The sequence below is a fragment of the Geospiza fortis genome, unplaced genomic scaffold (genome assembly GCF_000277835.1).
Source record: "Geospiza fortis unplaced genomic scaffold, GeoFor_1.0 scaffold237, whole genome shotgun sequence".
Taxonomy (NCBI): domain Eukaryota; kingdom Metazoa; phylum Chordata; class Aves; order Passeriformes; family Thraupidae; genus Geospiza; species Geospiza fortis.
Genome location: NW_005054319.1, coordinates 8,373,033 through 8,384,233, shown reverse-complemented (window position 1 = coordinate 8,384,233; position 11,201 = coordinate 8,373,033). Strand labels below are relative to the sequence as shown.

The 11,201-nt window shown below is 38.2% G+C and overlaps 1 protein-coding gene across 1 annotated transcript; it reads left to right on the top strand.

Moving 5' to 3' along the window:
- The first annotated feature begins 802 nt into the window (after positions 1-802).
- METTL22 (methyltransferase like 22) lies at positions 803-10,060 on the top strand. Its single transcript, XM_005420437.2, has 10 exons — positions 803-1,128; positions 3,528-3,878; positions 4,259-4,299; positions 4,385-4,529; positions 4,984-5,055; positions 5,151-5,204; positions 5,735-5,815; positions 6,449-6,551; positions 7,326-7,494; positions 9,172-10,060. The coding sequence occupies exons 1-10, from the start codon at positions 999-1,001 to the stop codon at positions 9,205-9,207; spliced, it is 1,182 nt and encodes a 393-aa protein (XP_005420494.1). The 5' UTR covers positions 803-998; the 3' UTR covers positions 9,208-10,060.
- Positions 10,061-11,201: the final 1,141 nt, after the last annotated feature.

Genomic DNA, 11,201 nt, shown 5'->3' with positions numbered 1-11,201 from the left:
GTGTTGTATATGTGGATAGGTATGGTGGTCCGGCAGGGAGGTACTAAGTTATCACGGGTCTGGAGCATCCCTCTTAGGAGGAAAAGCTGAAGTTGAGGAGAGATGACTGAAGGGGGCCTTCTTAATGTGTATAAATATCAAAGGGAGGGCTCAGAGCAGGGACCGGGCTCTGCTCCCTGGGGCCCGGCAATGGGGCAGGAGCAAAGGGCAGGACAGGCAGCTCCCCCTGAACGTGAGAAAGAACTTCCCTGTGCAGGGACCGAGCACTGGGACAGATTGCCCACAGAGAGTGTGGAGTGTCCCTCACTGGAGATACTCCAGAACCATCTGGAGACGATCCTGTGCTCCAGAATGGCCCTGCCTGAGCAGGGAGGTGGGACCAGATGAGCCATTGTGGTCCCTTCCAACCTGAACCATTCAGTGATCTTGTTCAAGCACAACTGGGTAATAGCAAATTTAGTATAATCATTCAAGATGGTAATGCCAGCGCAGGAAGGGGTCTTATTCCCTTTGAAAACCTTGATTAGGCATTGTAATTCTGTGCAGTCATGGTAACGTTTGGTTTTTTTTGGGAGGTTGTTTGTAACACAAGCAAATTAGCAGCTCTTCCTAAAACACACAGTGGCTGCCACTGACCTACTAACAGTTATATTTTAGAGGATTCTGTAAAAGAGAGCCTTGGAGCATTGCTACTTTATTGAACAGTGTCATCCGATCTTTATCATTTGAAATACTGCTGGAGCAATGTTCAGGCAGTGTCAGGCTGCCACTGAAAGCTGTGTGTGTTTGGTTTTAGGTTGAGTATCCTGATGAGGAACTTGTCTCGGAGTGTGGTGGAGCTTGTACAATCCCACCTTCTCAGAAACGATGTCCTGAGTTTTCCTTGGTGAGCAAAACTGTTGCTGGACACCTGTAAATGGAAGAGAGTGGAATCCCTTTGTGGCAGCACTGCATAAGGGCTGTTTGAGCACTGCAGATGTTCCTCTCACCAGCACCCCATGGCAGATTTAGCAGAGAAGGAGATGGATAACCCCACGTTCAGAAGTGACACTGTGCTATCTGATGTCCACTTGCACTGCCCAAGCAAAAGGCACCTCATGGTACGACTGAATGCAGTTGGACAGCCAGGTAATGGATGCTGTATTTTAGCTGCACTCAGATCTTTGGAAGGCTCAATCCTCCTCTAAGTGGTTGATATTAATAGTTACATATTTTCTTCCAGCTATAAGCAGAATCACCTCCTACTCAGTCTTTAGAAAGAAGGCCAGCTGTGTTATCCTCATGAAATTAACTCCAGAAATGAAAACTTGTAGACAGCTTGTCTTAAAAATTAAACTTAAAATTACTTTTTGAGAAAAAGTAACCAAATGTACTCACTTGTAGGTTTAATTTAATGGTTCATTGAGCAATATTGTCAGTATAGCACTTTGGGAGTCATGATTTAAAATAAGGTTGTGATGTTTGTTATATGCAAACAAAAGATGAGAACCCAGGGATTTTAAATAGTGTAACTTAATTTTAAAATATAAACGATCAATAATTATTTTGTCAAGTTTAATTAAATGTTTATGTGATGATTTACCATCTATTCCAGGGGAGCATAACAGCTTTGTTTGGGCTATGTGGTGGGGTTTTTTTGTTTTCTTTGGTTTTTTTTTTTTTTTTTTTTTTGTTGGTGGGGTTGATTTTTTGGGGGGAGGGGGGTGTTTGCTTCAAAAAAAATGTCAACAAGAAAACTTAACATTGCAATGGCTTAAACTGACATAGAATTTGAAGAGTCAAGGCTATAGAGGAAATGAGTTGGCAAATGCCCCTGGCTGATTGCCAGCTTGTAGGTTGCTATAAAGTTGTCAAGGGATCTGACCCTGAAGCTGCTGGCAAAATGTTCAGTACATAAGTCCTGCTGTGACAGAAGTGTTAATTGTTTTTTCAAACCCAGTTGTGACATCAAAAGAGTAACTTCTGCAGCTGCTCTGGTGTGTGACAATGTGAAAAATTATCAAAGTAGGCCTGACAAGGAAATGAATAATAATTTTGACCCTTTTCAGGTCAAAATCCAGGTAATTAATGATGTGGTGGGTCTTCATGCTGTTTGATGTGTGTTAGCTGTGATTGTGCTTGGTGCAAAGAGCCTTTCAGCAGAAGGAAGTGACAGTGTGTTCTGCCTACTTCAGGGAACTCTGTCTGGGACATTCCTCTGGTTTTTGAGACAAGAATTGCATTGTAGTATGACAGCCTTTTGTGCCATAACAATCTACCAGGATCACTGTGCTGTGTTTTGGGGAAGTTTTTAGGGATTTAGTCTCTTCCCCTTTGAGTCAGTTTGACTTTCCACCATTTGAATGCTGTGGAAATGCAAAGGATCAGAATGGACTTGGAGAACAGAGCATTTCATTCGCTGATGCATCCTCTATTCCAATTAGTTTCATTTGGTCATCATGCAAACAGTGGACACTTTAAAAATTTCTCATGCTAGGACAGGCATTGAAGATTTTACTCGATCTAGCTAAAAATAGTCTCACTAGAGAGGAGCCTCTGCCAGATTTCAGTAGACCATCTTGGAACATCTTGCATACTAAAGAAACTGGAATAGAACTCCATAAATTGTGAAATTGTTGAAAGGAGTGGTGGTAAGCGCTTTATCTCTTCCCTTTTGTTGGGAATGAACCTAGATGGAAGGACTATGGAATGTCTGTTCTTCCTTATGTGTGGTATTCAGGCAGTACAAATTCCTTTAATTAAAATTGCAAGTTCCATGTTTTAATAACTTAAAATTTTAATAGAAGCTATGTCACTGAGTGATTGTTGTAAAAGATTTTTAATTAATTGGTCATTAAGAATAGCTTCAGTCATTTAATCTCTTTGAATAATCAGTATGAACACTTTAAAAAAAATTACAGAAGTGTCAGCTTTGCCTCCTGTGCAGTTATTTCTGTTCTTATATACTGAACCAATTTCAAGGCTTGGAGTTGCTTGAATTCCTAAAGACTTTCAAAGCAACAAACAAAAATTCAACTTGCATTTTACTAGAACGTGCTTCTTTCTTACAAGATAGGAATCTTAACCAAAATACATTAATTCTAACTTGTATTAATTCTGCTTTCAACTTAGTCTGAACTTCTGTGAGCAGAACTTTTGGAGAATCTCCTCTGAGAACGCATCTCCTCTGCCAATAGTTAAAATAAATATTACTAAATTACTAAATATTACTAAATCAGACTAATAGTTAAAATAAATATTAGTGAGTTTCTGCCAATAGTTAAATATTACTAAATCAGATGAACATGCCCATTATGGCTGTGCAAATGCTGAGTCAGCCAATGGACTGTGAAAGTGCTTTGTTAATTTGTGCTGACAGAATAACAGAAGTATTTCTTCATAGCAAATAAAACTGTATTTCAAGTTACCTGTATCATGATTTACCCTATAGATTTTTAATACATGTAATGCATGCCAGAATCTCATGCATGTGGAAGGTTCTGGCTCATCTGGTGTTTAACCTTTCCCCCCACACTGTGTTCTTACAGTGTTCCTGTCATATTTCAAACTGCTTTGGAGCACAGAAGACTTGGCATCTGGGAAACACGTGAGAGAAATTACCACAGGAAGAGAACAGCAGTGCAGAAGTGGAGATGAGCTGTGTGACAAGGACAGAAGTAACGTGAAAGAAGAACGAGAATTAAATAGCGAAGGAGTAGAAGCTCTGCTAGATGATGATGGAGACTTGGAAGTGGTCAGAAGGCCTAGAAGTGCCTCCAATTTGCAAGCAGAGGAACTTTTGAGGGATATAGTGTGCCCTGTAATTCTGATGAAAGGGAAGGAAGATGCTTTTGAAGATGAAGAGCAGGAGTGCACTTGCAGTGATGTTGTTAAAATAGGTAAATAATAAGTTTTCAGTCAGGGAGAAATGTGGCAGATATGTTTCAGTAAAACAAAAGAAAAATAGGTTTTCTTTGGAGATGGAACAGCAGTTTGTTAAGTGAAAGAAATTAATGAACACAATACTGTGATATTGCAAATAAGAATTTGCATTTTTTCTCTGGAAGGGGTTTGGGCAGTTGTATACCACGGAGAACTCAGTGCTTCTTAGTTAGAGTGGGTGTTTGGCATTATCCAGCATTATTGTATAGAATAAGGAGGGTTTAGTTCTACATTTGAAAGGGAAGCATAACTTTAGTTTCAAACTTACCACTGTGGAACTTGATTTGAACAAAACAATTTTGAGGTAATTCTTTTCTGTTCTCTCTCATTTGCACAGAACACACTATGGCAACCCCCTTGGAGGACGTTGGTAAACAAGTACGTGTTCTGCCTTGTAGTATCTTGATTTTCATGGAATGTGCTTCAGAGCTGGTTCAGTTTTAAATGCTTCCCTTGTCCCCAGGTCTGGCGTGCTGCCTTCCTTCTGGCTGATTACATTCTCTTTCAAAGGGACACGTTCAGGGGTTGCTCTGTGCTGGAGCTTGGAGGTGGCACTGGAATTACCAGCATTATCATGGGAACAGTTGCCAAGAGAGTTTATTGCACAGGTAAGGCAGTTGTTTCAGTTAAACATTTTCATGAAACTTGCCAAAGCAGTGCTTTCATCCTGGTATTTTCAGACTCATCTGTTCAGTTATAGTTAATCATTTTTATTAGTGTATATCAATTTGTGTTATATACTGAAAAATAACAGGAACTTTCTCAAGGAGCTGAGAAAGTTCAAGAGTTTAAAAGCAAGATATGTTGCAGTGAACTCATGATAGTGTGTCCAGATTAAAATAGGTAGGGTAGGAATATAACTTCTTTCTTCAAGGCTTTCAGCTTAGAACTGAAGGACAAAATGAAGAAGGATACTAGGGGAGCAGTCATCAGTGGACAGAGTTGCTCTGAATTTTCCTTAATCTCATGGGCTTGAGAGAAACTTTGAGTATTAGTCTGAGAGGCATACATGGCCCATGCAAAATATTCTTGTTTTTAATATAATTATCACTTCTTTTCCAGATGTTGGTGAAGATCTCCTGGCCATGTGTGAGCAAAATGTTGCATTAAACAAGCACCTGATGGAGCCAGGAGGTAGGTGCTGTATGGTCAGACTTTGGCTCTCTACTTTAGCCCAGGTGCTGTGTGAAAGGCCATTTGTGACTGATGTGATCTTTCTTCACCCCCAGGAGGGGAAGTTAAAGTGAAAGAACTGGATTGGCTGAAAGATGAATTCTGCACTGGTAGGTACTTCTAATGGCTCCTTTTAGATTGGGCTTGGTGTTTGGTGTTTCATATTCAAAAGCCTCTCTTGGGCCTCAAAGAAAGTTCTGATTAATGACAATATTTGATACTGGCAGTTGAAAAGGTTTTAAATTTATTAGACTTTCAAGTAAAGATTCTTTTAATGAATAATAATTTTTTAAAGCATGATAAAATAGGAAGATTAATCAAAACTTATAAAAGGGTATATCTGGGGTTTTGTTTAAAGGTGTGCTTTCTCTAATGTGTTTAAAGCTGTGATCTTGCTACAGGATTGTGAATTCTGAAGTGAAAGAAAACTTTTGCTTGCCAGTCAGCCTTGGGAGGGTTGGACATAACACAGAGGAAGCAGAGGACTGGGGGAACTTCAGAAAATGAACAGGGAAGGTTTTGATTTCCCTTGAGAGGTGTGCTCTGTTTATGAAGCAGCAGCTGCCCACAGGAGCCAAGAAGTTCCTTTTCTCCAGTCATTTGAGACATTTAAGCACCAAAGCCATATTCTTTCTTCCAGATCCTGAAACTCCTTATAGCTGGTCTGAAGAAGAGATTGCTGATTTGCTTGATCACTGTTCTGTGATAATGGCAGCTGATGGTAGGAAAATATAAACAGGAAGCTTTTAAATCAAACATTCAAGCATTATAAGTAATAATTTAAATGTACCTAGTTTGCTTTTAAAATCGAATAGATCAGATCCTTACCTAATTTGCCAAAGTTCTGCCTTAAGTGTTCCTGCCTGTATTTTTCTTTTCTAAACACTTATATTTACATTCTGAATTGGCAATTATGAGAACAGATGTTGCAAGCTGTAGCTCTTCCTTTTCTTTGGTGTGTTCTGCTTTCAAAGGAGATCTGGTTATAATGGTAAATTAATTATAGCCTGGTGTGGGTTTTTGTAAGGAAAGAGGCTCTCTACTCTCTAATATCCTGGGTTTTTTAGCTTTGTAGTAAGATTATTTCCAGGCTGAGAGAATTCTTGTCAAATCTTGTAAATTGTCTGATAAATGATTCCCATTCTCATGAGGGAAAGCTTAAAGAAAGCCATAAATAGCAGCAGTGAATACTCTTACAGGGTCAGTTGTTGCCATTAGAAATGTACTTTGCACTTAGATAAAAGAGTGACTTCTTTGATTTGAGTAATCAAACTAAGGCCTGCTGTTTCATAATGGACACTTAATTAATTATATCCTTAATTATACATATGCTCTTAATCTTGTTTTTTTACAGTGTTCTATGATGATGACCTGACTGATGCCTTGTTCAGAACTCTGTATAGAATCACACACAACTTGAGAAATTCTTGCACAGTTTACTTAGCACTGGAAAAGAGGTGAGTATTACCAAGAACTTAATATAAAAAGCACTAAAACTTTGTATGTTTTAATTAAAGGTTGGCTTCTGATTTTCATTGTATCAGATGATCACAGGCTGCAGTATATGCTCAGGATAAGCTCTTTTTTTCCTACATGCTTAATTTTTATCAGCTCAGAATGTGAGTTTAACAGGAGTTTGCCTTTTGTTGTCCTACCTTTGCCTCACCTGAGATGCTGTCTGTGCAAATAAGGATAAATAGGTGGCTAGATTGATATAATGCCTGATAACATTTGCTGTGTATTTTTGAGGTCACAGAATGGAATCAAATGGTTTAGAATTAGGGTATTTATTTCTTAGTTTGAGCAACTCTAGAACAGTTTCTCTTGTTTGCTTTCAAGGAATCAATGAACATTTTAAAGTAATTGTGTGTTGGAGTCCATTCATAAGCTGATACACAAATAGGCTTTGCTTAGATCTCTAGAGATATGCAAGTAATAACTCCTCCTGTGGTTTGCTGCCAGGTGTTTGTCCAGGAAGCCAAGCCAATGATTCTGTTGTGGCAAAGTGCCCTAAAATCAAGGGAAAAGTTCATCCAAGAGTTATTGTGTGCTGATACTGACATAACATCTCTTCTGCTTTTCAGGAATGGGGAGTGTACATTTTTTTGGCTGCTGAAGGGAGTTAATTATGCTGAGAAGATTCATTTTTTTTCATTAGCTGAGGGAAGTTACGCACCTATTTAAGATGCCAATATAGGAGAGATGTTCTAAATGAAATACTCTTTTGCCAGGCTGAACTTCACTTTAAGACATATGGATATTACATGTGAAGCCTACAGTCACTTTAGAAATACTCTAAATGATCTGGAGAACCTCCAAGATGGAAAAATGAAATATACAGTGGAGCACATTAAGCCTGATTTCTGCCAGTTCCTTGTTTATGAACGGATTGAGCAGTTGGTAAGTGGCATTCATGAAAATGAATGTAATGCATCAGGCTAATCATCTCAAATTAGTTATCAGCTGTTTATGGAACATGAAGGAGGAACAGAAGAATAAACATTATCTTTTATTTCCACTTAGTTTTTTTGATTTAAAAGGATCCTTGTTTGTGCTTACATAATCTGTACTAGATTGACATGTCCTGGTTTTGGCTGGGACAGAATTGATTTCCTATCACCAGCAGTAGGGTGGCTGAGATTGCACTCAGTTCCTCAAAGGAAAGAGACCTTTACTTTGTAAAATGACATTTTTTGTGACTGAACTGGAAAATGGGACCAATATCTCTTCTCATTTATTTTCTTGTAGGAGAGCTTTCATTTCACACTTTCAGTAATTCCTTTCCCAGTTCAGAGTTCAGGACATAATGTTCTAATATCTATGAAGAAGTCAATTAGCTGTAAACTTCTGTTATTGGGAAACATGTCAGATATAATATTTCTTGTTATCTAATTACCTCTCAAGCACTTATGGTTCTCTTTTTCCATTTTTTTCCAAATTATCTGCTCTTAGGATTATTATGCAGGTTAACAGCTAACAGACTTCTAGAACAATCCAATCTAATGAATCTTTTTAGAAGAGATGCAAATCTTGCACTGGATTGCAAATCTGGTACCAAGAAATTATGTTGTTGTAGTGAACATACTGTGTGTATGCATGGTGAGGTGACAGGAGCCACAGTTACTTCATGAGATTGACTTTTTTTACTTAATGCTGATACCTTCAGGCATAAAATGTGTGTAAAACTTGTTTAAAAGTTTTTAAATTATACAAAAGTAACCTGGTTTATAGGTAAGTGTGTGAACTCATTCCCTCGCTGCTTTGAGGAAGGCTGCTGACCTTTGAAATCTCTGCATTTTTAAAATGCTTATGTTTTTATTTATCATTTATCAAGTCTATTGCCACAATTCAGAGATGTCATGGTGAAGAGTATGTGACAGTCTGCTTAATTATCCTCTGTGGAGCAGACAAAGCATATATTAATATATTCTAAAGAAATGAAGTGATTAAGGATTTTTCATCCTTGTTGTCTGTAGGATTGAGAAGGGGTTTGTGTTTATATAAGTCATGCATTTGTGAGACTTTGATTCCTCAGTAAATTATTTCTTCAACTGTTTTTTTACCAGCATTATTGAAACCATTTGTCAACACAGGCTAAGAAAAAGAGCAGGATTATCAGTCAAAATACTTAGGATTAGCAGGATTATCAATCAAGATCATGCAGATCAGTGAATCACAGAATCACAGAACATTCTGTCATCCACAAGGACAATTGAATCCAACTCTTAAATGAATGGCCTCATACAGGGATACAGTCCACAACCTTGGCATTATTAGCACCACGCTCTGACAACTGGGCTAATTTCAAGCTATTTTAAAGCAAACTACTTTATACTAAACACACATTATTTTTTTTAATCATGCTACAAGAATGAAGCAATTAGCTATAGTGCTGTGTTTCAAAGATAATTTGGTAATTTTTCCAGGAAATTACAGACATGGATTTGGTATCCATCTGTAGATGGAGGTATAGGGTATATCTTAAAACTTGTCTTACAGTGAGCATGTGGAATTTTTTCATAATTGCAACCTACTGATGTGAGAAAATACCTGCATGTGTTTTTTCTGCTCCTACAGGAATTGTGGAAGATCATGGCTGAACACCTAACGTGACAGGCCCATGAGGAAAGAGAAGATCTTTACCTAAGGAGAAGGGCTGTTTTGGTGTTCTGTTAAGATAAGGATTTTCATCCCAAGAAAAGTATCTTCCTGGTGGAATTGTGTTCTCAGAAAGTATTGCAATGCAGCTTTGCTTTACTTTTTTGGTTTTGGCACTTCGTTTCTTGGACTTGTGCAGTTGGACGTGATCTCTCTGGTGTTTCCAAGTACCTGCTGGATGCCAGGCAGTGGCAGTGACATGGTGACTTGCTCTTTGGGTTGATGACTTCACTTTCAGAGTTTGGCAAAGAAGTATTTAACCTTTTCCGTGTGGCTGATTTGCAGATGTTGTGCATTTCCCTTTTCAGTTTACACAACATGGACACTGTTCTTAGTCTTATCCCAGTTCCAAATACAAATACACATTATTTGTATTTATGGACACTTGTGAAACAATGTTCTCAACAAGACTCTTTTGTCATGAATGAACTTTAAGAAATTTGTTTATGAAATTGGCCCTTAATTCTCAGTTTGTCCTATATAAATCACTCTAGTTTAGGGCCACTGTCTGACTTGAAAGGACATAAGATGCATTTTGTTTGGGTCTCTAAAAATACTCCACAGAGGTTTTGGAGTAGAGGAAGTCAACCCTATATTGTTCTGCAGGAATTTCAATCTATTCTGTCCTGGGCAGGTTGAGGATGAGAAGGTACCACATAAAGGGAGATGTTACAGCTCTTGAAATATTTGGAATTCTATTCTCAGCATGTGAGGCTGGGGGTAGGGAAGTTGCCATGAATGTCTTGCCCAAACAAAACTGGGCCTCCAATATCTTTCTTCTGGATTAAAATAAAACATATTTATTAAATCTCTCCTGTGCTATTAATGAATCCAAAAATCTGCTTGCACTTTTATAAATGTTATGTGCACTGTTGTTTTTATATCACTTTACCATATGTACACTGCCATGGGAATCCTTGTGCCCACTGCATTCCTCAGCATCAGGAAAGTGTCAGTGATGGAGCTGTTCCAGCCTGGGACCTGTGGGAGTGTGCAAGATGTTCCTTAGAAGCATCTGATGCACTTCTTGAAAGCCTGTTTTACATTTGGTATAGGTCAGTTATTTCATAACCTGCTTATGAAGACCTATTTTTTGTGTTCTTTAATGGGATGAAATGTTATTAGATGATGATGGCCATTCCCTGTGAGTACAAAGTAAAAATTACATTATGTTAGCATGTATCTGCCTAGATTAATACAAAAATTCTCTCTCAGAACCCTCATTTGAATGTCAAAGGTGGAAAAACTTATTTTGATCCAAAGATTCCCAAACTAATGTTTGTTGGTTTGTTATGTAATGTTACTAACTTTGGTAGATTCAGCTATTTTTGAATGTAGCTGCTTATTTCAGTAGTGATTTTTGGAAGGCTGTACAAGAATGTAAAAGGCTGATGTGAAATAGTGTGAGCAGTTAGGGAATCCTGTGGTTTTTCTCACACAGGATTTCTCAAAGTCTTTGGAATTACCAACAGAAATTCACCTGCAAGTCCTTCATTTTTGTGAAGGAAGAGAAAGTAAGCACTTCATTTAAAACCTATGAGTATTTCTACTCAGCTGGGCAGATTAAGTTTTCATTTGGAAAACTGACTTTTGCTAGAAAAAGTCATCAGGCAGTTGGGAGCATTTCTGGATCTGGTTAGAAAATCCAGCAGTCATCCAGATGGATCATTTTCTGGAGAGAGGAACATAGAGGAAGTGAAGGGGAGCCTGTGGAGCCCTCAAAGGGAGTAGTGTCTTCTTGAGAAAAATCTTCTTGGGAAGTATGGTAATGGATAGACATATGATCTTCCAGGAGGAATCTGGTTTGAAACAAATTATTTTTACTTTTGTCACTGCCATTTGGTGAAACAACAAATGCCTTTTCTCAGTCCCCACCCCTCTCCTGCTTTTATCTTTCTTAAGAGAAGCAAAGGTGACACAATTATAGATATTGGTCAGGAGAAGAATTT